This window comes from Leucopleurus acutus (genome assembly GCF_964270905.1).
Source record: "Leucopleurus acutus genome assembly, chromosome: 6".
NCBI classification, from domain to species: Eukaryota; Metazoa; Chordata; class Mammalia; order Artiodactyla; family Delphinidae; genus Leucopleurus; species Leucopleurus acutus.
In genome coordinates, this window is record NC_139149.1 from 32222023 (window position 1) to 32249920 (window position 27898).

The 27898-nt window shown below is 38.0% G+C and overlaps 1 protein-coding gene across 1 annotated transcript in view; it reads left to right on the top strand.

Moving 5' to 3' along the window:
- ARHGAP15 (Rho GTPase activating protein 15) overlaps positions 1 to 27898 on the top strand; it is a gene marked incomplete at its 3' end in the record, with an annotated part of 621352 nt that overhangs the window by 75071 nt on the left and 518383 nt on the right. The window contains exons 3-4 of the mRNA XM_082841317.1: positions 1378 to 1446; positions 21359 to 21420. Coding sequence (XP_082697443.1) covers positions 1378 to 1446; positions 21359 to 21420 — 131 coding nt within the window. The remainder of the gene's footprint in view (positions 1 to 1377; positions 1447 to 21358; positions 21421 to 27898) is intronic.

Genomic DNA, 27898 nt, shown 5'->3' on the forward strand with positions numbered 1-27898 from the left:
AAATTCCTGTTTAGTGAAATAGTACTCTTAATGAGAGCTTCTACTTAAATTTTCAAGATAATGATTTTTAATTATAAATTCCTCACTTTTTTTTTAATTATAGAATCTGTCTACGATGCTTCTTCAGGAGAAAGAACAATAAGGCATTTAAAACAAATTTGTTCCAAAAGTACTTATTGTGTGATTATTATATATTTATATATATCTAGATAATAGTAGAAGACAGGGAAATTAATAGCACATTAACTCCGAAAAAGCTGAGTTCATAACATAGCATAAACACAAAGTGTTTCAATATTAAATATTTTGTTCCAGTCATTACTACAGCATTGCAGATCACACTGAAACATAGAGGTGTAAAGCAATGATTTTTTTATGCTTATGGAATCTGGTCAAAAATTCAGATAAGGCACAACAGGAACGGCTTATTTCTCCTACAGTGTTTGAGGTCTCTGCTGGGAAGACTTGAAAGCTGGGGGTGGTTCAATGGCTGGAAGAAGGAATCATCATATCTTTATACTCATGTGAATGGTGGTTGATACTGGCTGTCTGCTGGAACCTCAGCTAGTCTGTCATCTAGAAGACTTACGAGGTCTCTCCCTGTGGTCTCTCTGTATGGGATGATTTGGTGACTTTTTTTTTTTTTTTTTTTACAATCCATAGCAAATTTATTACTCAATAGCCAGTGCCACATCATAGCATCACCCAGAGCCCTCACCTTCCCTCCCCACCTGTCCCCAAGGGTACACCCGTAATGGAAAAAACGAAAGTAAACTCAGATCTCTGCTTTTCCTCTGGAAAAAGGGATCTTGGCCCCGGAAGCCCCTTTCCACAGGTCTCAGCAGGCAAGGGAGTGGACACCTCCTGTTCCCAGAGAGCGGGGCTCCAAGCTCCAACAACAGAGAGAACATGCAGGCAGGAGCAGAGCCCCGTGTCTGTGGAAGAAGATGAGCTGGGAGTATTCCAAGAGAACAAGGGGGTAGTGCATGATATTTTTATGCTCTAATATTTGGAGTCCATATAGTATTACTTCTGCCATATGTTTTAGTTAAAGCAGGTATAAAGGTCTGCCCAAGTTCGAAATGAAAGAACATAGACCTCACCATTTGACAGGAGGGGTGTCAGGGTCACACAGTAAGAAGACCACATGCAATATGAGATATTGTTGCAGCCAGCCGTCTTTGAGTACACATCTTACTCAAATTAATGTCCCAAACATTTACTTCCCATTTAAATGTACTTTATTCACCTTTTTGAATGAATCTGAATATGGTTATTTTCATGTGCACTTTTACTAAATTACGCTCTTTTAAATCATTTAAAGTTTTTTTTTTAAGAAAAATAATATAATAGTATCAAATGTCACTATTTTTTCAGGTATCCCGGCACAGAAGGAATCATTCACAGCATGTCTTGAAAGATGTCATTCCTCCACTGGAACAACTGGTAAGTGATTATTTCACTTCAATACTGTATTATTTATCTACTGCTACAAAATAAATTACCTCAGAACTCAGCAACTTGGAACAGCACATATTATTATCTCATGTTTCTGTGGGTAAGGAATCTGGGCATAACCTAGCAGGGTCCTGTGGCTCAGAGCCTTCCAAAAGTTTGCACTCAAGGTTTAAGCCAAAATTGGGGTCACATCTGAAGGCTTGACTGGGGAAAGATCTGTTTTCAAGCTCAGGTACATGGTTACTGGCAGGATTTAGTTCCTTCAGGGATTTTGGCCAGAGGCTACTCTTACTTCCTTGCCACTTGGGCTTTTCCAGCATGGTGGCTTGCTCCTTCAAAGCATGCAAACTGAGAAGACGAGAGTCTGGCTTATTCTGCTCCTGCCAAAATGACCTCCTTACTTTTTCCACAGGGCCGTTTCTCCTCTTCTTTCCTCTGCCTGATACAAAATTCTTCATTTGGTGCCCAGAAATTTTTAGGGCTCATTCGTTCCTTTTCTTCGCATCTCTGTTCAAATATCACCTTTTAAGATAGCTCTTCTCTAGTGTCCCCTAAACACAAATGAGCAAATTTAAAAACCCACCAGTTCTGTCCACACTTCTTTTCTCTTACCCTAATTTAATTTTCTCCATAGAACTTACCACCATGTGGTATACTCTGCAGTTTCTTTTTATTTGTTTGTCATCTCCTTAGAAAGTTCTGTGAGAGCAGGGTTATTGTCTCCTATGTTTATAACTATTCCCATGATTATAACAATTGCTAGAACATAGTAAAATCTCAGTAAATGTGTGTTAAATGAGTGCACAAATGAAATAGTTAATGACTTCTTTTTTAATTTCCAAGCTCATAGTACACAGATCTATACTTGTGTACTTTCTTTTCATTATCTCATCATATATCTTGAAGTGCTACTTAGTCATTTGTTCTTAGCGCATCTTGCTGTCATCCTTAAAATGAAATATCCCAAGTTGAACACACCATCACCATCTTCCCAAATTGATTCCTATTTCCATTGAACCCCATCTCTATTTTTTTAATAGCTGTTAAAACCAAAAAGTTAGCTCTTTTTAATAGAGAAGACTTGTTTTAAAATTTTATTTATTTATTTAAATTTTTATTTTATATTGGAGTATAGTTAACAATGTGTTAGTTTCAGGTGTACAGCAAAGTGATTCAATTATACATATACATGTATCTATTCTTTTTCAAATTATTTTCCCATTTAGGTTATTACAGAATATTGAGCAGAGTTTCCTGTGCTATACAGTAGGTCCTTGTTGGTTATCTATTTTAAATATAGTAGTGTGTACATGTCAGTCCCAAACTCCCAGTCTATCCCATTTCTATTAGTAGCAAATGTTTATCTAGGCTGAGAACACATTTTCTTTGGATCCTTTATTTTCTCTGTGACCCTTCACATGTCAACATTTTCTGAGGTGGTTTCTCCACAGTGGATGTGGTGGCCTCATTTTTTTCTCCATGTGTACAGGCACACCCTTTCTGAGGCCTTCAAATGCTTCTGGTCTCACCCCACTGTATCCCACCATGCCTCTCCCACTGATCCTGTGCTGCTGTACAACCTTCCACACCAACCTGCTTTAAACAGTACCTTCATTATTTCATTCTCCTTGTCAGAACTTTCAACAGCTTCCTATTTTCTATACTATAGCACCAAGTCTATAGACTTCTCTCATGGCTCTGATTTACCTTATTTATTATCTACTGCCAAATACACAACCTCAAGCCAGCAATAGTAACATGATTAAGACATGGTTCTCACCCTGAAGGAATTTGGATTTTCTGTAACAATTATAGTTCCTTCATCTCAACACTCTTTTGTGGTGTTCTCTCTTATTTCATGGGTAATAGACTTGTTCCATGGCTAGACTATAAATGCTTTGAAGTTAGGGGTCATGACTTGTATTTTCTTTATTATATCATACTTCCCCTTACATTGCTTCTGGGACTAGTGTTTGTTCAGAAAAGACATGTTTGTCAATTGATTTAATGATAAGATATTACAGATTTATTAAAACAATATTGTTGATTTTGGAGATTAATAAATATATGACTGCTATTCATAGTGAAAGACATTTTAAAATTTAGTTAGATATAACAATATCTTGTTTTCAAAATTAATCACTTAGGTTTCAACTTAGAGACCATTTTCCCTGGAAAGTATTTCTTTGCTTCCTCAACTTTGCATCAGGTAGCCCTTCTTTATTCTACCTTCCTATAGCAGCTTGGCCTTGCCTCTGTCTCTAAATTGCCTCTATCTCTAATCACACTAAAATTGCCTGTTTCCTTTTACTTGTCTCTTACTGCACTATAAGTATTTGAGGGGAGAGCTATGCTTCACTTACTGTTTTATTATTAAAACTTCATAGAAGGCCTGGCATAGTATAGCTGTACAGTGAATAGAAAGTAATTGTGTTTCTTTTCTATAAATTTGCCTTACAGAACATATAAAGTGCTCTTTTTTAAATATAGCACGTGCAAATGTTTCTATGAAGTGTTTGATGAAACATGGCAAAAGTTAGACTGAAAATGAAGCTATATGAACGTGTGTGTACATAATATAAATATATATGCAATTATATATAATTTTACATGTACAAATATATATGGATTATATTTGAAAAATGCCTTAAAGTGTCTCAAAATTTTTACATGAAATATATATTAATTATGAATTTTAAAAATTAAAATTATGGTCATTACTTAAATTTAATCAATAACTAATGGTATATTTGTGCTATGCCTATACATCAAGCATAGCCTAATATTAAAAAAATTAGAATATTCAGAAATAGTTTTGTCAGTTTAATAACTTCCTACCTTTAAGGTTATTTGTTGGTTTGCTGGCCTATAGTTATGTGTTTTGACTCTGCAGCCTCAATTCTCAATAAATGAAACTCATTTTAAATATCTCAAATTATGGATAGTTTAACTAAAAGAAAATATATCTAAGTGCTCAATACTCTATTCTAGGTCAGATAACCTTGTAAAAGTGACATTGGGAAGTACTGCTGATAGAAGGAAAAAAAGACAGTAATTTGTTGACCTCTTCAGTTTGCAGTCTCTCTGAATCTCTTTCTCTGCATCTCTCTCTGTCTGTTACTCTCTCTGTCTGCACAAGCACACACACTCTCCCTCTCTCTCTTTCTCTCTCTCTCTCTCTCTCTCTAAACTCTACTGGAACTACCAACCAATTTACTTCCTATTCCTGAGTTGGGTTTCCCTGGACCCTCTCTTTGAGTACTTGTTTATCTTGCTCTATCTTGTGAACAGAGGTTATGTTCAACTTTTATTCATCAATCTCTACTTGAATTAAATTGCTTATTTAATGTTACTTTAAAGAAAAATGATTATCTTTCCCCCACACGTCTTAGTTATGAATTACTTCATTATGGTAGACGATGCCGAAATAACCACCAATTCCCTCAAACAACAAATTCTGATTAATATTTTTTTTAAATTTCATTTACTTATTAATTTATTTTTGGCTGCGTTGGGTCTTCGTTGCTGCGTGCGGGCCTTCATTAGTTGCAGCGAGCGGGGGCTACTCTTCGTTGCAGTGCACGGGCTTCTCATTGCGGTGGCTTCTCTTGTTGCAGAGCACAGGCTCTAGGAGCGCAGGCTTCAGTAGTTGTGGCACGCAGGCTCAGTAGTTGTGGCCCCCAGGCTTAGTTGCTCCGCGGCATGTGGGATCTTCCTGGACCAGAGCTCGAACCCATGTTCCCTGCATTGGCAGTTGGATTCTTAACCACTGCGCCACCAGGAAAGTCCCTCTGATTAATTTTTAATTATCCGTTACTATTTACATCAAGACTTGAATTATTTTCCAGAACCTATAAAGCTGTCTTTATATTTGACTAATATAACTGTATAATTATTTTTAACCTAGATTCACATTTTTTTTTCCGCAAATCTGATGTGTTCCTTCCTTCATCTCTACATCTCTTTTTCTTTCCCTCATGCCTGCCTCAGTGTTGCTTCTGGAATCATCCTTAGGTTCTTGCAGTAGTTTCCCTTGCCAGTACCTACCAGGATCAACTACCATATATAAAATGATATACACCAAAACACTGTAGAAAATAGTAAAATCCTTTAAGTTGATGTTATTACTCATTATTTTTACTATGGATCTTTGAGCTTATTTATATCCCACATTTTCTGCTATAAATCCCAGTTCCTTTATCTCCTATATTTAGAACTTCCTTGAACAGTATCCAGCAATCATGGGAGGCTTTGGCTTTAAGCACAACTGGCAAAAGTATCCTATTCGATGCATTCCCTTTGGAGAAAAGTAATTCATTTTATGACAGTGGAGTCTGCCATGGTGGATGCTGCCATAGATGCTATCATCCTTTGGTAACCATGCTTTACCTCTCAACTTCCCCTTTAATAAAGTAGGTTGTGATCAACACGGTTAAACAGAAACATAATGCATTTCTTTTGAATACTGACAAAAATATATTCCTATTTGGAGTCTGAAATCTTAGGGCAGAAACTACCCAGTTCACTGACAGCTGAAGTCATTTATGCCACTTGGTGTGCAAATCCATATGCTATCAATGCATGAGACTATATTATTTTCTGAGAAGCCGTGTTGTTGCTTAACCATTTCTGTAATGCAGCAAAGATTTTAAACATGAAATGTCAAATATACTAATATGTGTTTGTTTCCTGATCTTGTATATTTCATATTATAACTCTTCGTGAGACCTAATTATTTTCCGGGCATTTTCCCTTTCCCCCTAAAGAAATGTTCAAGAAAAATAACCCTGTTTATAGCATGTTAAATCTTTATCATCTTTATGTTTATCAAAAGAGTATAAGACATGTCTACGGATAACCCTGCAGGAGTCAAAAGCCTGTGGCAGGTTTTAGAGAATCATCTGCTACCTCCTGAGCTAGAAGGATTTGGAGGCCAGAGCTCAGGAAGTTGCCATGGCTTGGGGGCAAAGCAGGCTTTTGCAGATAAACCTTAAGTCACAGATTCTACCTTTTGGAGCCAGATATCATTTTGTGGATTAATTAATACTTGTGAGGGCTTTAAGGATGAAAGACATTGTGAGCATACAGTGTTTTCTTATTTTAAAACAAAGGACGGCCCCTTTGGGCGAATAATTCTATTGATCAGGCTGTGCTTTCCTCAAATTGCAAAAAATTTTCAAAAGCTCTTCAGTCTTTCAAAATTCTACTTTGTTAAGATAGAATTAGGTTTTCTGAAAAAAACTTCTTCCCAGATCTTCAAGCTGGCAGTATGTTAATAATGTTACATAATTTAATAACAGTAATACAAACCATCTCGAAGTTTTCATTGCTTTATGTACCCTTCCTTTACTCAAACAGCAGGAGTGTGTTTTTTATTTAAAAAAAAATTTATTGGAGTATAGTTTTTACAGTGTTTTGTAGGAGTGCATTAATTCCAATGTTTGTTGAGGCCATCCCTGTGCTGGGCACTGGGCTGGGTTTAGGGTATGCAATGATATGCTAAATAGTCATGTCCTTTTTTGGAGGGCCTGTCAGTCTAAGGGTGAAGAAAAGAATTAAACGAGTAAAGAAAGGCATAATTCTCTGAATGCAAGTTACACAACATGCTATGACAGCAGACAAACAAGTTTCCATGAAAGAGGGAGAGCCTACCTTGGATTAAGTAGTCATAAGATCACTCTTTGAAAGGGCCATTTAAATTGAGATTTGTAGGGTGACTAGAGTTTGTCAAGCAAATTACTGGAAGAATGATGCAAACTGAAGGAACATCAAGTGCAAAGGTCTGGAAGTCAGAACAAAGTGGTTACATTGGAAAAACTGCAAGAATGCCACACTGGCTAGAACAGGGAAATAAGTCTGGAAGTGTGGGCAGAGTGAGGCAGTGCTCAGATGTTGATGGGCCTTGAGGTGATGATAAGGAGTTCAGAAGCCATTAAAACACAGAAACAGGTTACCATGACTTCTCCCATCCAGGCCTACATTTGAAATTCATTTAACTGTAGAGTAGAGAAGAAGAACAAACACAACAACAAAAAAGGTTGTTAACATTGAGCAATCCTTTCTTCCCTACTGCCTTGACCAAAATTAGGTTATAACAAAACAATTGAATTAGGCTAATAAGTTGCCCAGGCAGTGACCAGGAAGGCGATTCTCACTGAATTCCAATGACGGGCAAAGAAAGAACAACATATTTAGATCAAGGAAACAAAGAAATAGCAGTCAGGGAAGAAGAGAGAAATAAAGGAGGAGAAAGGAGATGTGATACATAGGAAAAGCCTCCAGAAGACCGAAATTCTTAAGATAAAAAGAGGTTCCCTCATCAGCCTGTTTCCCAATTAGAACCTGGATATTTTGGTGGTGACCAAATGAAACACACTGGTTACAAGATGAAAGGCTCAGGAAAAGGCTATGGGGGTTCTTAAACATCAAAATGTAGCTTATTCAAGATGATATTTTGATGAGTTAAGGGTAAATAAATCAGAGACATGTGGGTAAAATTTCTCTTGAAATACACAGGGGTTTAAAATGATGGGGAAATTCACTTGGCAAAACATTATATGTACTTTGCCAAACCCAACATTTGAAAAACAGTTTAAGACATTCAGCAGAACCCCAAAGCACAACATATTCTCTTATCCTGAGAGTAAGAGAGGGAGAATACCCGTGAAAGCATTGTGCAACATACACACTGCAGGGTATAAATAATTTACAATGAGCAAACCATGCCTAACTTTGAGACCTGAAGTCAAGACCAGCTTCTCCAGAACTTCTTTGAGAATGCTTTATTACTCCTTTATAGGCATCACTCATGTATGACACAGCATCGTTTTTCTTTGCTTTTCTTCTATCCTCCTTTTTTGTGTAATTATCGTATCCAACTTGAGAATTTTGGTTTACCACTTTTTTAAAGTATGCACACAGTAAATTATGTATCTACATTAGGCAGAAATATTATATTTCACCCCTCTAAATGCATCATAGTTCATTCTCCAGCTATATGTAAGATAGTCCTATAATTAAGCATTTATATTTTTTATGTACTTAGTACTTTATATGATGTACAGATAAGCTGCATTTTGAAGGTGATTTTTTTTCCTTGTTTTTGTTTCTGTTCTACTGCAAGTCCACACACATGGTCAGCAGATCTGATATAGCAAGAAAGCTAGAGCCAGTACAGAAATAATTGGAAACGGAGAAGAAAAATGTAAGCAATGAGTCCCAAACAGGGAAGTGGGGCAAGAGAAGGAAAGCCAATGGAGTTATGTAGGATGACTAAGTTCTAGAGATCAACTGTACAGCATGGTGATTATATTGGTTAATAAGACTGTTGTACACTGGAAATTTGCTACAAGAGTAGACCTCACATGCTCTCACCACAAAAAAAAGACTTAAATTTTGGGGCTTCCCAGGTGGCGCCGTGGTTAAGAATCTGCCTGCCAATGCAGGGAACACGGGTTTGAGCCCTGGTCCGGGAAGATCCCACATGCCGTGGAGCAACTAAGCCCATGCACCACAATTACTGAGGCTGCGCTCTAGAGCCCGCGAGCCACAACTATTGAGCCTGCGTGCCACAACTACTGAAACCTGTGCCTAGAGCCCATGCTCCACAACAAGAGAGGCCACCACAATGAGAAGCCCGCGTACCACAGCAAATAGTAGCCCCAGCTCGGCGCAACTAGAGAAAGCCTGCACGCAGCAATGAAGACCCAACGCAGCCAAAAATAAATAAATTTATTAAATAAATAAAAAGATAACTATATGAGGAAATGTATATATTAAGTAGCTTGACTATAGTAATCATTTCACTATGTATATGTAGGTGAAAACATCATATTGTACACCGTAAATATATACAATTTTTATTTTAAAAATAGAAACTTAAAAAATAATTTTTAAAAAGCTAATGGAAAGAAGACACAGAAATTTCTATTTCTGTGGGTGGTGGAAAAGTTAAGAAGAGATTTAAGAAGGAAGAGAAGCCCCATTTGGGGGTAAAATGATGTAACCAGTTATGTCCTCCTTCTGTGCTTTGTAATAGAAGTTATCAAAGCAAACAGATTATCAGCAAAGTACTGCGATCTATTAAAAGTTCAGAAAAAAATATAGCAAGTGCCTAATTATTAAATAGGAAAATAATTAAATGCAAAATAATAGTAGCGCATGTTTGTAGTTATACAGAATTGATACAAAATTCTCCTAGGAGGCCAGTCAGTCATACAGAAACTTTCACAGGGTGGTGCTACTTCGGAGGGCTCTCTCCAGTTCAGGTCTGGGGCCTGTCTCAGTTTTGTGGATCTTGAAAAATTATATGTAACAATGTTATCAGTGTTTACAGAGGTGATGATCCCTAGGATTACCTCACAGTAACCAAATTTGTAAGAGTCAGCTGTATAAATTATAATTCTGATTTATTAATTTATAATGGCGAATATACTGATGCTATTTGTCACCCACATTCTGACTATTTGTGAGAGGACCGAGGAAGCTAAATTAGGAGCCAGAGGATTGCCAGTGAACACAGGAATCAGAACAAAGGAGAAAAGAGCAACCACTTACATACATCAGCAGCCCAAAGGGTCTGTCGTTCTGGTATTAAAAGCCAATACCCTCTCATGAAAATCTGGTGAAAGTTTTAGATTCAGTTTATTTCCATTTATAAACATGTATTTTGACAGAATTCTTTTGGTGGACTGGTGTAGATGAAAACCTATTGTTTTCAATTCAAGTCTTTTATCAGAGAACTACTTGAAGCCTTCATATAAAAAAAAAATTACAGTGTCTGTACTTAACGGTTACAGGCCGGTCCTTCTGCCATGACTGTTAGCATTAATCAAAGGTTGTCATCTGCTCTCTTGCCTTGCCTCTCGCTTCCAACTTAGGTTGATAAACAGGTGCTATCTGGATATCCCACTGCCATTCATTCTTTTCATCTGTATCTCAGCACAGTTGTGTCTGCCGAGTGCTTCCTCAATGCTAGCAGACTGGCTGGCATCTAATCTGGACAAATTGCTGATCTTTCCTGCCACTTAACATTAAATAGGGCTTCTAAGGAATATTGGACAAATAGCTCAAGAAGCCAGATTCAGCATCTAAAGATTGGTTGGCAATTCTTAAGTATACTTTGTTTAGGGAGTGCTGCTACTTTAAAGAACTTCAGGTTGGCTTGGAACTTGGTGTATAGTATCCTAAACATAGGCCTAAAGCTATACAGAGTTTTGTAAATTACTAGCGGCAAGACCATCTAGGTCCTAGATGACCAGTATACTCAACTGTAATTTATAGATTACTGTCCCTTCAAACCATGTGATTAACATAAAAGAGGAATAAGTAATTAGAATAATTACTATGGTACCATATATAAACCCACATACAAAATACATAGCAATCTTCTGCTTACCCTAATACTTCTTTCTGCTCCTATGAGCCTCCTGGAATAACTGATTCCTAGTGCCTGGAACATGGTGAGGTATTTCAAAGTATGACGACAAGGAATAATAAAGTAATTAAATGTACCTCATGGAAACTTTGCTTCCCAGCATGGGACTTAAAATAATGCAGTACTTTCAGTGTAGGAAGCCTGATTGGAGTTTTCTATTCCAGGGCAAAAGTTGGCCTTAGTCTCTGAGATAACTGGAGGGGAGTATGGTATCCAGTCCCCCAAAAGGGGAACAGGAGTATCTTGAAATGTGAACTCACAAGGATATAAGCCTCAGTGAGATTAAGGTTGTCCTGTTAGTCTTTGCAGTCCCATTGTGAGCAGAGCAGCTGGCATTTAGGGGAAGAGGATGTTACTATTTAAAAATGTGTTGAAAGAATGAATGGTTGTGCAGCAAGTATGAAAGAAACAATGGAGAGAAGTGAACACCTGATCACAAAAGTGGGAATAGTGCATGATGGTTGCACATGTATATAATTACATGTAGAAATGTGTATGCCGATACATAGATAAGTAAAAATACGCACTGTAGAAATAAATATAATAGGTAAAAGTACACAGTAGAAGGATTATTAGCTTCTTCAAATGACCAGGAAGGCAACTTGGACTTTGAAAGATAATATAAAAGAAGATACCTAACCTGCTATTTACCTCTTCCTCTTTCCTTTTTCTGGACCTCTCTGTGGACATGCCTGGAAACTCTGTTGCGTTGACCAAAGGCCGTGAAAATTGGTTCAGCCTGTTTGATGGCAATGATGTCCATTTATAGAATCCTAACATGAGAAATCCAGCCCCTGGCCTGAATCTCAGGTATCCTGAAAAGATCCAGCATATAGAGAAAGTTTACTTATACATTCAAGGAGAGAGAATTTTAAGGTATATAATTCAAGCCAGCTTATGTTGATTTCCCTTGCAAGAGTGTTAGGTTTCTACTTTCACATTTCCCTTCTCTTTTTAAAGAAATGGTCATCAATAATACATCTCTGGGTACTAAACATCCACCTAGTGGTCTTTTAGTGAATATTTTTATGGGGATAAAGGCAATATTCTTAGCTGAGAAAGTATGCATCAGTTTTTATCATGGGTTGAGAGATTTTGTAGCTGTTTGGTAGAAAGATTCAGGCTTTTGGTAACTTATTTTATTTTCATCATAAGAAAGCTTAAATAAAATGGTAAATTTTATCTATGGTTACACAACAAAATTTCTCAATATACATTCCTAAAAGGGACCTCCTCTGTGATGCTAATTGCTCTTAACAACATTTTTCTTCCAAACATTTGTAGAAACTAGTGATGCCCAGATTTAAATACTAAATATATTATATGGATTTTAGGGGGTAGACAAATAAGACTTCCTGGAAGTAAGAAGAAGAGACGGCATACATTAGGACAAAAGGTGGGAAAAGCAAATGAATAGACGTATCTAAGTACAGAAGAGGCACCACTGAACATCATGATTCTAAAAGTTATCTAAGAGAGCTTCCTCAGATTCTTCTAGGCTTGTGGAGAACATGCTGAAAGAAAAGAAATTCTCTGGAAATGTAGCTATGTGAAAAATACTATGCTATGATTATCATAAGTCATCATTATCTTCATCATTATTTATTAAGAGATGTCTTCATCCAATGTATTTTTTAATTTCTATTTTAAAATTTATTTTATTTTATTTTATTTTTCTACATCTTTATTGGAGTATAATTGCTTTACAATGATGTGTTAGTTTCTGCTTTATAACAAAGTGAATCAGTTATACATATGTTCCCATATCTCTTCCCTCTTGTGTCTCCCTCCCTCCCACCCTCCCTATCCCACCCCTCTAGGTGGTCACAAAGCACTGAGCTGATCTCCTGTGCTATGCAGCTGCTTCCCACTAGCTATCTATTTCATGTTTGGTAGTGTATATATGTCCATGCCACTCTCTCGCTTTGTCACAGCTTACCCTTCCCCCTCCCCATATCCTCAAGTCCATTCTCTAGCAGGTCTGTGTCTTTATTCCTGTCTTACCCCTAGGTTCTTCATGACATTTTTTTTTCTTAAATTCCATATATATGTGTTAGCATACGGTATTTGTCTTTCTCTTTCTGACTTGCTTCACTCTGTATGACAGACTGTAGGTCCATCCACCTCATTACAAATAGCTCAATTTCGTTTCTTTTAAGGCTGAGTAATATTCCTTTGTATATATGTGCCACACCTTCTTTATCCATTCATCCGATGATGGACACTTAGGTTGTTTCCATCCCCTGGCTATTGTAGATAGAGCTGCAATGAACATTTTGGTACATGACTCTTTTTTTTTTTTTTGTGGTATGCGGGCCTCTCACTGCTGTGGCCTCCCCCATTGCGGAGCACAGGCTCCGGATGCACAGGCCCAGCAGCCATGGCCCACGGGCCCAGCCGCTCTGTGGTATGCAGGATCCTCCCGGACAGGGGCACGAACCCACGTCCCCTGCATCGGCAGGCGGACTCCCAACCACTGCACCAACAGGGAAGCCCCACATGACTGTTTTTGAATTATGGTTTTCTCAGGGTATATGCCCAGTAGTGGGATTGCTGGGGCATATGGTAGTTCTATTTGTAGTTTTTTAAGGAACCTCCATACTGTTCTCCATAGTGGCTGTACCAATTCACGTTCCCACCAGCAGTGCAAGAGTGTTCGCTTTTCTCCACACCCTCTCCAGCATTTATTGTTCCTAGATTTTTTGATGAGGACCATTCTGACTGGTGTGAGATGATATCTGATTGTAGTTTTTATTTGCATTTCTCTAATGATTAATGATGTTGAGCATTCTTTCATGTGTTTGTTGGCAGTCTGTATATCTTCTTTGGAGAAATGTCTATTTAGATCTTCTGCCCATTTTTGGATTGGGTTGTTTGTTTTTTTGTTATTGAGCTGCATGAGCTGCTTGTAAATTTTGGAAATTACTCCTTTGTGAGATGCTTCATTTGCAAATATTTTCTCCCATTCTGAGGGTTGTCTTTTGGTCTTGTTTATGGTTTCCTTTGCTGTGCAAAAGCTTTGAAGTTTCATTAGGTCCCATTTGTTTATTTTTGTTTTTATTTCCATTTCTCTAGGAGGTGGGTCAATAAGGATCTTGTGTGATTTATGTCATAGAGTGTTCCACCTATGTTTTCCTCTAAGAGTTTGATAGTTTCTGGCCTTACATTTAGGTCTTTATTCCATTTTGAGCTTATTTTTTTGTATGGCGTTAGGGAGTGTTCTAATCTCTTACTTTTACATGTACCTGTCCAGTTTTCCCAGCACCACTTGTTGAAGAGGCTGTCCTTTCTCCACTGTACATTCCTGCCTTCTTTATGAAAGATAAGATGACCATATGTGCGTGGGTTTATCTCTGGACTTTCTATCCTGTTCCGTTGATCTATCTGTTTTTGTGCCAGTACCATACTGTCTTGATTACTGTAGCTTTGTAGTATAGTCTGAAGTCAGGGAGCCTGATTCCTCCAGCTCCATTTTTCGTTCTCAAGATTGCTTTAGCTATTCGGGGTCTTTTGTGTTTCCATACAAATTGCGAAATTTTTTGTTCTAGTTCTGTGAAAAATGCCAGTGGTAGTTTGATAGGGATTGCATTGAATCTGTAGATTGCTTTGGGTAGTAGAGTCATTTTCACAATGTTGATTCTTCCCATCCAAGAACATGGTATATCTCTCCATCTATTTGTATCATGTTTAATTTCTTTCATCAGTGTCTTATAATTTTCTGCATACAGGTCTTTTGTTTCCTTAGGTAGGTTTATTCCTAGATATTTTATTCTTTTTGTTGCAATGGTAAATGGGAGTGTTTTCTTGATTTCACTTTCAGATTTTTCATCATTAGTGTATAGGAATGCCAGAGATTTCTGTGCATTAATGTTGTATCCTGCTACTTTACCAAATTCATTGATGAGCTCTAGTAGTTTTCTGGTAGCATCTTTAGGTTTCTCTATGTATAGTATCATGTCATCTGCAAACAGTGACAGCTTTACTTCTTTTCCGATTTGGATTCCTTTTATTTCCTTTTCTTCTCTGATTGCTGTGGCTAAAACTTCCAAAACTATGTTGAATAAGAGTGGTGACAGTGGGCAACCTTGTCTTGTTCCTGATCTTAGTGGAAATGCTTTCAATTTTTCACCATTGAGGACGATGTTGGCTATGGTTTTGTCATATATGGCCTTTATTATGTTGAGGAAAGTTCTCTCTATGCCTACTTTCTGCAGGGTTTTTGTCATAAACGGTGTTGAATTTTGTCAAAAGCTTTCTCTGCATCTATTGAGATGATCATATGGTTTTTCTCCTTCAATTTGTTAATATGGTGTATCATGTGGATTGATTTGCATACATTGAAGAATCCTTGCATTCCTGGAATAAACCCCACTTGATCATGGTGTATGATCCTTTTAATGTGCTGTTGGATTCTGTTTGCTAGTATTTCGTTGAGGATTTTTGCATCTATGTTCATCAGTGATATTGGCCTGTAGTTTTCTTTCTTTGTGACATCCTTGTCTGGTTTTGGTATCAGGGTGATGGTGGCCTCGTAGAATGAGTTTGGGAGTGTTCCTCCCTCTGCTATATTTTGGAAGAGTTTGAGAAGGATAGGTGTTAGCTCTTCTCTAAATGTTTGATAGAATTCGCCTGGGAAGCCATCTGGTCCTGGGCTTTTGTTTGTTGGAAGATTTTCAATCACAGTTTCAATTTCAGTGCTTGTGATTGGTCTGTTAATATTTTCTATTTCTTCCTGGTTCAGTCTTGGAAGGTTGTGCATTTCTAAGAATTTGTCCATTTCTTCCAGGTTGTCCATTTTATTGGCATAGAGTTGCTTGTAATAACCTCTCATGATCTTTCGTATTTCTGCAGTGTCAGTTGTTACTTCTCCTTCTTCATTTCTATTTGTATTGATTTGAGTCTTCTCCCTTTTTTTCTTGATGAGTCTGGCTAATGGTTTATCAATTTTGTTTATCTTCTCAGAGAACCAGCATTTAGTTTTATTGATCTTTGCTATCATTTCCTTCATTTCTTTTTCATTTATTTCTGATCTGATTTTTATGATTTCTTTCCTTCTGCTAACTTCGGGGTTTTTTGTTCTTCTTTCTCTAATTGCTTTAGGTGCAAGGTTAGGTTGTTTATTCGAGATCTTTCCTGTTTCTTAAGGTAGGATTGTATTCCTATAAACTTCCCTCCTATAACTGCTTTTGCTGCATCCCATAGGTTTTGGGTCATCATGTCTCCATTGTCATTTGTTTCTAGGTATTTTTTGATTTCCTCTTTGATTTCTTCAGTGATTACTTCGTTATTAAGTAGTGTATTGTTTAGCCTCCATGTGTTTGTATTTTTTACAGATCTTTTCCTGTAATTGACATCTAGTCTCATAGCATTATGGTCAGAAAAGATACTTGATACAACTTCAGTTTTCTTAAATTTACCAGGGCTTGAGTTGTGACCCAAGATATGATCTATCCTGGAGAATGTTCCATGAGCACTTAGGAAAAATGTGTATTCTGTTGATTTTGGATGGAGTGTCCTATAAATATCAATTAAGTCCATCTTGTTTAATGTATCATTTAAAGCTTGTGTTTCCTTATTTATTTTCATTTTGGATGATCTGTCCATTGGTGAAAGTGGGGTGTTAAAGTCCCCTACTATGAATGTGTTACTGTCGATTTCCCCTTTTATGGCTGTTAGTATTTGCCTTATGTATTGAGTTGCTCCTGTGTTGGGTGCATAAATATTTACAGTTGTTATATCTTCTTGGATCAATCCCTTGATCGTTATGTAGTGTCCTTCTTTATCTCTTCTAATAGTCTTTATTTTAAAGTCTGTTTTGTCTGACATGAGAATTGCTACTCCAGCTTTCTTTTGGTTTCCATTTGCATGGAATATCTTTTTCCATCCCCTTACTTTCAGTCTGTATATGTCTCTAGGTCTGAAGTGGGTCTCTTGTAGACAGCATATATATGGGTCTTGTTTTTGTATCCATTCAGCCAGTCTGTGTCTTTTGGTGGGAGCATTTAATCCGTTTACATTTAAGATAATTATCGATATGTATGTTCCTATTCCCATTTTCTTAATTGTTTTGGGTTTGTTATTGTAGGTCTTTTCCTTCTCTTGTGTTTCTTGCTTAGAGAAGTTCCTTTAGCATTTGTTGTAAAGCTGGTTTGGTGGTGCTGAACTCTCCGCTTTTGCTTGTCTGTAAAGGTTTTAATTTCTCCATCAAATCTGAATGAGATCCTTGCTGGGTAATCTTGGTTGCAGGTTTTTCTCCTTCATCACTTTAAATATGTCCTGCCAGTCCCTTCTGGCTTGCAGAGTTTCTGCTGAAATATCAGCTGTTAACCTTATGGGGATTCCCTTGTGTGTTATTTGTTGTTTTTCCCTTGCTGCTTTTAATATGTTTTCTTTGTATTTAATTTTTGACAGTTTGATTAATATGTGTCTTGGCGTGTTTCTCCTTGGATTTATCCTATATGGGACTCTCTGTGCTTCCTGGACTTGATTAACTATTTCCTTTCCCATATTAGGGAAGTTTTCAACTATAATCTCTTCAAATATTTTCTCAGTCCCTTTCTTTTTCTCTTCTTCTTCTGGAACCCCTATAATTCGAATGTTGGTGCATTTAATGTTGTCCCAGAGGTCTCTGAGACTGTCCTCAGTTCTTTTCATTCTTTTTTCTTTAATCTGCTCTGCAGTAGTTATTTGCACTATTTTATCTTCCAGGTCACTTATCTGTTCTTCTGCCTCAGTTATTCTGCTATTAATCCCATCTAGAGTATTTTTAATTTCATTTATTGTGTTGTTCATCATTGCTTGTTTCATCTTTAGTTCTTCTAGGTCCTTGTTAAATGTTTCTTGCATTTTCTATATTCTATTTCCAAGATTTTGGATCATCTTTACTATCAATATTCTGAATTCTTTTTCAGGTAGACTATCTATTTCCTCTTCATTTGTTAGGTCTGGTGGGTTTTTATCTTACTCCTTCATCTGCTGTGTGTTCTTCTGTCTTCTTGTTTTGCTTATCTTACTGTGTTTGGGGTGTCCTTTTTGCAGGCTCCAGGTTCGTAGTTCCCGTTGTTTTTGGTGTCTGTCCCCAGTGGCTAAAGTTGTTTCAGAGGGTTGTGTAGGCTTCCTGGTGGAGGGGACTAGTGCCTGTGTTCTGGTGGGTGAGGCTGGATCTTGTCTTTCTGATGGGCAGGTCCACGTCTGGTGGTGTGTTTTGGGGTTTCTGTGGACTTATTATGATTTTAGGCAGCCTCTCTGCTAAGGGGTGGGGTTGTGTTCCTGTCTTGCTAGTTGTTTGGCATAGGATGTCCAGCACTGTAGCTTGCTGGTGGTTGAGTGAAGCTGGGTGCTGGTGTTGAGATGGAGATCTCTGGGAGATTTTTGCCGTTTGATATTATGTGTAGCTGGGAGGTCTCTTGTGGACCAGTGTCCTGAAGTTGGCTCTCCCACCTCAGAAGCACAGCACTGACTCCTGGCTGTAGCACCAAGAGCCTTTCATCCACACAGCTCAGAATAAAAGGGAGAAAAAGTAGAAAGAAAGAAAAAAAATAGGAAGGAAGGAAAGAAAGAAAGAAAGAAGATAAAATAAAGTTATTAAAATAATTATTAAGAAAAAAAATTTTTTTAAGAAAAAAAAAGGACGGATGGCTAGAACCCTAGCACAAATGGTGAAAGCAAGCTATACAGACAAAATGTCACACAGAAGCATACACATACACACGCACAAAAAGAGGAAAAGGGGAAAAAATCATAAATCTTGCTCTCAAAGTCCACCTCCTCAATTTGGGATGATTCGTTGTCTATTCAGGTATTCCACAGATGCAGGGTACATCAAGTTGATTGTGGAGCTTTAATCCGCTGCTTCTGAGGCTGCTGGGAAAGATTTCCCTTTCTCTTCTTTGTTCTCACAGCTCCCGGGGCTCAGCTTTGAATTTGGCCCTGCCTCTGTGTGTAGGTCGCTGGAGGGCGTCTGTTCTTCGCTCAGACAGGACGGGGTTAAAGGAGCAGCTGATTCGCGGGCTCTGGCTCACTCAGGCCCAGCGGAGGGAGGGCTATGGATGCGGGGCGAGCCCGCGGCGGCAGAGGCCAGCGGGACGTTGCACCAGCCTGAGGCGCGCCGTGCATTCTCCCGGGGAAGTTGTCCCTGGATCCCGGGACCCTGGCAGTGGCGGGCTGCACAGACTCCCGGGAGGGGAGGTGTGGAGAGTGACCTGTGCTTGCACACAGGGTTCTTGGTGGCGGCAGCAGCAGCCTTAGCTTCTCATGCCCGTCTCTGGGGTCCGCGCTGTTAGCCGCGGCTCGCGCCCATCTCTGGAGCTCCTTTAAGCAGCGCTCTTAATCCCCTCTCCTCGGGCACCAGGAAACAAAGAGGGAAGAAAATGTCTCTTGCCTCTTCGGCAGCTCCAGACTTTTCCCCGGACTCCCTCCCGGCTAGCCGTGGTGCACTAACCCCTTTCAGGCTGTGTTCACGCCGCCAACCCCATTCCTCTCCCTGCGCTCAGATCGAAGCCGAGTCTCAGCTCCCAGCCCCACCTGCTCCGGCGGGTGAGCAGATAAGCCTCTCGGGCTGGTGAGTGCCGGTCGGCACCGATCCTCTGTGCAGGAATCTCTCCGCTTTGCCCTCTGCACCCCTGTGGCTGTGCTCTCCTCCGCGGCTCCGAAGCTTCCCCCCTCCGCCACCCGCAGTCTCCGCCCGCGAAGGGGCTTCCTAGTGTGTGGAAACTTTTCCTCCTTTACAGCTCCCTCCCACTGGTGCAGGTCCCGTCCCTATTCTTTTGTCTCTGTTTATTCTTTTTTCTTTTGCCCTACCCAGGTATGTGGGGAGTTTCTTGCCTTTTGGGAGGTCTGAGGTCTACCGCCAGCCTTCAGTAGGTGTTCTGTAGGAGCTGTTCCACGTGTAGATGTATTTCTGGTGTATCTGTGGGGAGGAAGGTGATCTCCGCGTTTTACTCTTCCGCCATCCTCCTGATTCCTCCATGCAGTGTATTTTGAAAGCTAAGTATTGTGCTGTGTATTAGGAATATAATAATAAACAAATCAGAAAAGATCTCACCTATATCAGAGTGAGTCTTGTAAATAGCCAATTCTTTAACTGGTGAAATTTTAGTGGTTTGGAACAACCAAATATCTCTTCCTTTAACCTGTCATAATGCAGACAGATTATTTTTGCTTGTCCAGTTTCCTGTAAAAATTTAAATGAACATTTAAATAGCCATTCATTCATCCACTCATTTGTTCAAAGAATATTTATTATTGTGATCATTGGTGCCAGCAAGTACTCTCTGTGCTGGGAACACAGGTGTGAAAGGAAGAGTCACAGCACAGGTGCAGGTACAACCAAATAAGCCCTGTGATAGTGGTAATGGCAGAATGAAAATGAAGATTCAGGACAGGGCATCTAAAAAGAGATTGCAGAGGAAACATGGAAGAACTCTCTAACAATAGAGAGAAATATTACATTTTAAAGTAGATTTAATATATCTGGGAATTGATGAGATGAAGATATGGTGGAAGTGAAATATTACAGTCAGGAGGAAGGCATGTAGGGTGGCACTGAGGGAGTGTGGTCCTTTGATATTAGGTAGGTGACTCCTTAAAGCTTTCAGCGTATAGCATGGGGGTGCGGGTGAAGGTTGTTGGCAATTTACCAAGATCGAAAAGATGGAACACAGGTAAGATCTAGGGATGGGAGGGGTGCAGGACTGACAGGGGAAGGTAGAAATAGGGCACTAAGAAATTAAAACATCTATTATAGACTTTGCTGGGAGTCACCACATCACAATTTGCATTGTGTATTTATTTACCCTAGAACTCCACAAAAACCTCTGTGGAATGATAAGGAATGGTTGAATCTCCTTTAAGGAATGTGCAGCTGTATTAGCAATGAAAGCCAATAAATACAAATAGGAAAGGAAGCAAACCCACATCATGGAGGAAGATAATGAGATAATGCTGCTACAGCATCTCTTGGCAACTAACTGAACGAAATGCATGGAATGTCAGTGTTTTAAATGCCCTTCCAGTTTAACCGGCCCAGTTACCTGCTGCTGTTGACTTTTTCTCACTCACTGGCATCAGCAGGTACATGAGGAAGTGGAAATGAGGAGTGAAAAGGAAGAACTTTTCCAAGCATGATTGGTAAAATTAAGGAAGGCATTAAATTCGTTTTTGTTTTACCATTTTTAATCAATTTTGTAAGCAAGTGACTTCAATGCCCAGAAGGAAAAGTAAGTAAAGGTGTATCACTATCTAACAAATCATTCACATTACTCTTTGTTATCTTTCTTTTGGATATTTAACAGCTTGTAATTACTGATCTTGAAGGCACTTCCCATAATCTATATATGCATTGTTGATGAAGTTCTATGACTGGAAACTTCCATCACTGCAATGACTGTTGGAAAGCACAGGTTCATTCAAACTAATAATGCATAGGAGTTTGTCACAGTTTTAATATATGTATTCTTCTTGCAGATGGTTGAAAAAGAAGGTTATCTTCAAAAAGCTAAAATTGCAGATGGAGGAAAGAAACTAAGGTAATAAAAGTTTTTTTAATTCACTTTTATATAACTATGCCAGTTCCCCATCTCCTCAATTGTGTCAATGCTATTGTTTGGAAAGGTAGGCCCTATGGTACATGACTAGAATATTCCTTTCTGCTATCACTAAGATCAACAGTATTTTTAATATAATTATAGTTTTCCAACAAAGCACTACATTTTATTTTGTTGCACAGAATATATAAATGAAATGCTTCATGACCTTCTAAGACTTGAAATCTTAAAAAATATGTGAAGAAATAAGATAATGGGTCTTGATTTCTGGGATTAATAGATTAGGGGATGAAAGGACTCATTTTGCAGTATATAAAAATCTCCCTACTGTACACTGGGATCATAATTTTTTGAAGGATAGAGGATTTGAAATACATTTGTTGCTCAAATAAAAATCATTTGAGAAAAAAATAAAAGGAAAATAATCTGTCAGATAAAAAGTTGGAAGTTGCTGCACTTGGAGATGAGGTCAACACAGAGTAGGTGAGAGAAATTAGAAAATGTAATAAGGATTCCCTAGGCAACAACAAGAAAAAACTTGGAGAAAAAAATAAGGTTGATAGGAGGGTAGACAAACACACTACATGTTTTTTATGTATGGGATATTTAGAAATAATCATCTCCATTTTAGAATTTTCCCTATTTCTCATGTAGGTCTTATAATATACTTAGCTTTGTGCTAGGTTATATGCAAGCTGCAAAGGTATGTAGAAAGTGCTTACAGTGGGAGAAAAGGCATTTATTCATGACTATATTATTAACAGTTAAAATCATACAGGATAAATTCACTAATTAGCTATACAATGGGACACTTATTAATTGTATAATACAATTCATTACTAGAATGGAACTCTGGCCAACACTAGAGAATGAAGTATGCTATTGTTTGTTTGCTATAGTGGAGTAAGTATATATTTATTTAAAAGAAGTAAAATTGGGGAAAACTATCATCCATAATTCCACTACTTAAAATAACTATTTCAATTTTAAAGAACAAACTCTATTTTCTGCCCATATTATGTTTTATTCTCAGATAGCAAACAGGGCCTTGAACCCTCTCCTAGACTGTTCCTCTGCAGTAACCCTGCAGCCACCCTCCTTTGAAGGGTCCAGGAGGGAGATGCACAGGAGACAAGATCAAATGCAATGCTGCTTTCAAAGACTCATCTAGTCCTGGCCCCAGTGGAGAACCTGACTTAATATGTTGGGTTCTGAAAGGACCCAGGAGGGATTCTTTGATTAACCCAATCTAGTGCCAACTTTCCCCTAGACTTTTCTCCCAGTTATATCAGCTCGTGAAAGGTGCAATGATAAATCTTCCCAAGATAAGTCAAAACCCTTTCTTACCTTACCAGCGATGTGGACAAAAAATCCATAGAGGGACAGAAGAGGACTTGTCTAAGTTATCACTTCACCTTTCACTGGGGCTTGGCAGGAAAGAGGAGTGATAGCTTTGGTCAGTCTTAGCCTCCAGACTCATGCAAGCAAGAGGAGGAGATGCTAAAAGGAACTCCAAGGAAACAAGATGATGCGCCACCACAGTGATCTTTTACAATGTCCTTGCCCATAAGCTATCCATAAACCATCCCAGTAAAATGTTTTCCTAGAAAGTGGTGTCAAGAAAAAGTAGAGGAGCACAACCAGGCCTTTTCCCTAACAGACTCACATGAATACATTTTTAGGTAATTTCAACCAGTGTGTATACCATTTTGTATTTGTTGTTACTTTAATCAGCTTACAAATCATTTCTGTGTTCTAGTTTAAATTCATATAAACATTATTTTATACTGTGTTTTATTGTTATTTCAATCAGCTTACATGCAATTATGCATTCTTTCAGCTTTTTAATTTAAAGTTATATAAATTTTAGTTTTCCGTTTTTGTTTTTGTCTTTGCTTCTAACCTCAGGTGTACAAATTGAGTTGATTTTCCTCTTCAGTGTGTGGCCTTGTATTATCATCATTCTGGGCAAGACCCCTAGTTGGTTTTATTTTATTCTTCATCTCCATTCCTCACTTCAATCCTCTGTAGAATGTATGTTCATCAAATCCTCTCTCCATACATTTATTTGGCTATATGTATGGCATTCTAGAAAACAGTGTGTAAGTGAATGTGTTCTAAATTGCATAAGCCTTTGGTTATAAGCCTCATTCTGGTCCGTACTGCTTTCATTCAATGTTAGTCAATGTTAGGATATCTTATCTATATCTATATATTTAAAACAAGTTAATTTCTTCCAACTGCTGCCCATTTTGCCATTGTGAACACACATCAAATTTTACTTACTCAGTCTTCCAGGAGTGGATACCTAAATTGTCCCTAACTCCTTCCATCCCAAACAACATTGCAACAAACCACACCGATATGTCTCCTTACAGACCTGTGAGGAATTCTCTCTGGGGCATACCCCCAGGAGTAAAGGATTGCTTGGTGGTAAGGTACACACGGTTATAAATGATTTGGGTGCTACATGCCAAACTTTCTCCAGAATGAATGCATCGGTTCACACTCTCTCCACAATGCGGAAGGGATCACCTCGCTCCATGATCTCATCAGCATGCAGCATTATCAAACTTTCAGTTTTGCAAGTTGATGGCTATAGGACATTACTTTAGTGTTGCATTTATTTTTATTCTTCTGACTTGTGTTTCAGTTAAGCATCATGTCACCTATTTAGAGTCAGTCAGGCTCTGCATTCCAAGAATCACCTGTGCATAAACTCTGACTATCTTCTACTGAGTTTCTCCCTTTTTTTTTTTGAGAGAACTCCTGATGTACACCAGGTAGTAATACATTGTCAACTTTAGGCTTGGCAGATATCTCCTCCAAGTCTCTCACTATCTATTTACCTTGCTGATGAAAGTCCTTAGTGACCAGATATCTTTAAATTTGACCCATATTGTTCCATAATTTCATTCTTTATTGTTTGTGGGATTTGCTTTCTTTTTTGAATTTTTAAAAAAATTTTAATTGAAGTATGGTTGATTTATGATATCATGCAAGTTTCAGGTTTACAGCACAACGATTCAGTTCTATATATATACATATATATATATATATATATATATATATATATAGTTCAGATTCTTTTCCCTTACAGGTTATTACATAATACTGAGTATAGTTTCCTGTGCTCTACAGTAGGTTCTTGTTGGTTATCTATTTTATACACAGTAGTGTATAAAATCCCAGCCTCATAATTCATCCCTCCCATCCATCCCCCTTTCCCCTTTGGTAACCATAAGTTTGTTTTCTGTATCTGTGAGTCTCTTTCTGTTTTGGAAATAAGTTCATTTGTGTCTTTTTCTTTTCTTTTCTTTTTTTAGATTCCACATATAAGCGATATCACATGATATTTGTCTTTCTCTGTCTGGCTTACTTCACTTGGTATGACAATTTCTCAGTCCACCCATTTGCAACAGCAGCAAATGGCATTATTTCATTCATTTTTATGGCTGAGTAATATTCCACTGTGTGTGTGTGTGTGTGTGTGTGTATGTATATATGTATGTATGTATATGTAGGGGTGTGTGTGTGTATAGATATACATATATATGTATATATATACACCACATGTTCTTTATACATTCATCTGTTGATGGACATTTAGGTTGCTTTCTTGTCTTGGCTTTTGTAAATAGTGCTGCGGTGAACATTGGGGTGCATGTATCTTTTCAAATTATGGTTTTCTCTGGGTATATGCCCAGGGGTGAAATTTCAGGATCATATGGTAGCTCTATTTTTAGTTGCTTTAAGGATTGCTTTAGTTTTTATTATAAACACATTACAGATTGAAAATTGTAGTATATATAGTCAGCATGTTTAATAACATATAATACACCACAATGTTGATGGGACTGTAATACACCAAGCCATTTCTATGTTCCTCTTTTATTAGATTTTTAAGTTGATTCCAGTTTTATACTAAAATAGTTATAAATGCAGTAAACCTACTATTGCTTGTCAATTTTTCTTTTATATCTTCTTAAGAGAATTTCTAAGCCTAGATGACTTAATTAAATCACAAGACCATTTTTAAATGACTGTTATGTATTGACATACTGCTTGCCCAAGGAGTCTGTATGTTTCTTGTAACTAATAACAAAATGGTCAGTTTAATCATAACTTTGAAAAATTGTGTAGTTTTTATATCATTGGAAATTGAGTAACTATTAAATAGTATACCATAGTTGCTATAATTTGTATTTCTTATGTAAAATTTCTTTCCATAGCCTTTTCCCCATTTATCAGGGAACTTTATATCTTTTTATAAATTATAATCAGTTACTGCAATAGTAACAGATGCTTATTCTGTCAAGTACTTGGATAATTGCTTTACTAGTAATTCTGAAATAATACTCTAAAATAGGCTATGTTACCGCTTTCAATCTTACAAGTGGAGAAACTTGGTCACTTGTATCAACCTCTCCTCTCAATCTTATTGCATGTATAGTTGGTATCAGATTTTTAGCCCTGTCCTCTGTTTAAAGTAGGTTGGATTTTTCCCTCTTGCTAGAAGATGTTTGAGGCCAGGAAGCAAAAATTGTTCGTTTATTTCATACCATCAACAGTACAAAGGGGCTTCCCTGGTGGCGTAATGGTTGAGAGTCTGCCTGCCGATGCAGGGGACACAGGTTCATGCCCCGGTCCGGGAAGATCCCACATGTCGCGGAGCGGCTGGGCCCGTGAGCCATGGCTGCTGAGCCTGCGCGTCTGGAGCCTGTGCTCCGCGACGGGAGAGGCCACAACAGTGAGAGGCCCGCGTACCGCAAAACAAACAAACAAACAAAAAACAGTACAAAGGGCTTCAATTGTCACTTAATACTATTTTATTAATCTCAAAGTTTTCTACTCATAAATACATGACTGGTCATCCACATTTTATCTTGTGTTCTTATTTTTCTTTCTTTCCCTCCTCCTGTTCCTTTTTCTTTAGCTTCCTTTCCTCTTTCATATATTTTTTCTTTCTAAGACAAGTTTGACCTATCTCTGAATACAACAAGAGTGGGTGGAAGGAAGGAGAACTCCTTGGCTGTATCTTACATTTATAAAGGGCCATAAATTTAACTTAGTTTGAAATGAAGTTCTAGAAATCTCCCCAGACAGACAGATGGGGTTGAAAGCCAAAGACATTCAGCATTCAACTTTAGTTTTTCTTTGTGAACATTGAAAGTATGCTTTTTCTGATAAAGTTTAGAAATTCCTGCATTTTGGTACATCTACCCCCAAAAGTTAAGTAGCCCAGGTTTCTCTGAAGCTCTCGGAGACCTTAGCAAAGAGCTGTTTTCAATTCTTTAATTGAAAAGAACTTTAATTTATAAAAGCCCCCGACAGCATGTAAGCTATTTCCATACCCTTATCTCTCCCTCTATACCTTTCAAGCCTGCCCCTTCGTCATCTCATTTGTGGCTCTGTACATCTCATCATGGCTTTTTCACTCTGCTCTGCTTTTCAGAGGGACCTGGGAAGAAGTACTTGAGGGTGAAAATATGGACAGAAAGGTATTTGGGAAGAAATCGAGTAAAGGTAGTGCAGCGTTATGTCTACTAGTGTGTATTTTCATCCTAGAGCCCATGGCTGTTAGACCTTAGTTTTTATTTGTTTTTTCTTCTTTTTAAACAGTTGTTTCTCAGAATAGACTCTGTAGAACATGATACCAAAGTACCCTCCTAATGTAAACTTTTTTTTTTTTTTTAGCGTTTTCTGCTCAAGATCCCAATAACTTCTTCCAGGCTTCATCTGTCTTTCTCTCTTTTTAATGTTCCATAATGAGGACTGGAGGGAAGGTTTGGAGAGTATGGAATACTGAAGTTAATTTGTAAAAGGTTGCTTGAGTTTCATGATTTCCAACACATGCTCTGTTATAATTTCCAACTTCTAGTAACCCTTTGAATATATAAAGCTTTTACATTTCTTGCAATAGTGGCAGAGATGTATATATTTATACATCAGTGTCTCTTTGACCCTTTTTTTAAAGCAGAGGCAAATTACAAGAAGCTTAAGAGAGAAGCAATAAGTTCTTCACCTACCAGTTTGAGAACTAGTCAGAACACTTAAACAGTGTCCAAGTGATTTTTCAGTAAATCAGTCAAGGACACTAGAGTAAATCACATTCACCCCCACCAGAGGTACAGAATCAAGTCAAATCCAGTGTGCCCAAGTCAGATAACAGAGGCAGGTGGCCCAGAGTGAGTCTGAAATTTACAAAGTAACCTCACATATATTTTCCTCTGACTTTTTCGTTTGCCACCGTGTCATTACCAAAGGAGGCATAGGAGAGGTGAATGTAAGTTATAAGGCTTTGATGTTAGAGCAGATGAATACGTTAAACCTGAGTTCAAGCTAACAGATTCTTATGACGATAACGAATATCTTAAGGGCCATTTTCCATCAAGCGTTCTTCAGATAAGCTGTTACCAAGCTGCTGTTATTATGTGCTGCCATCCGGTGTCCGTTTTGT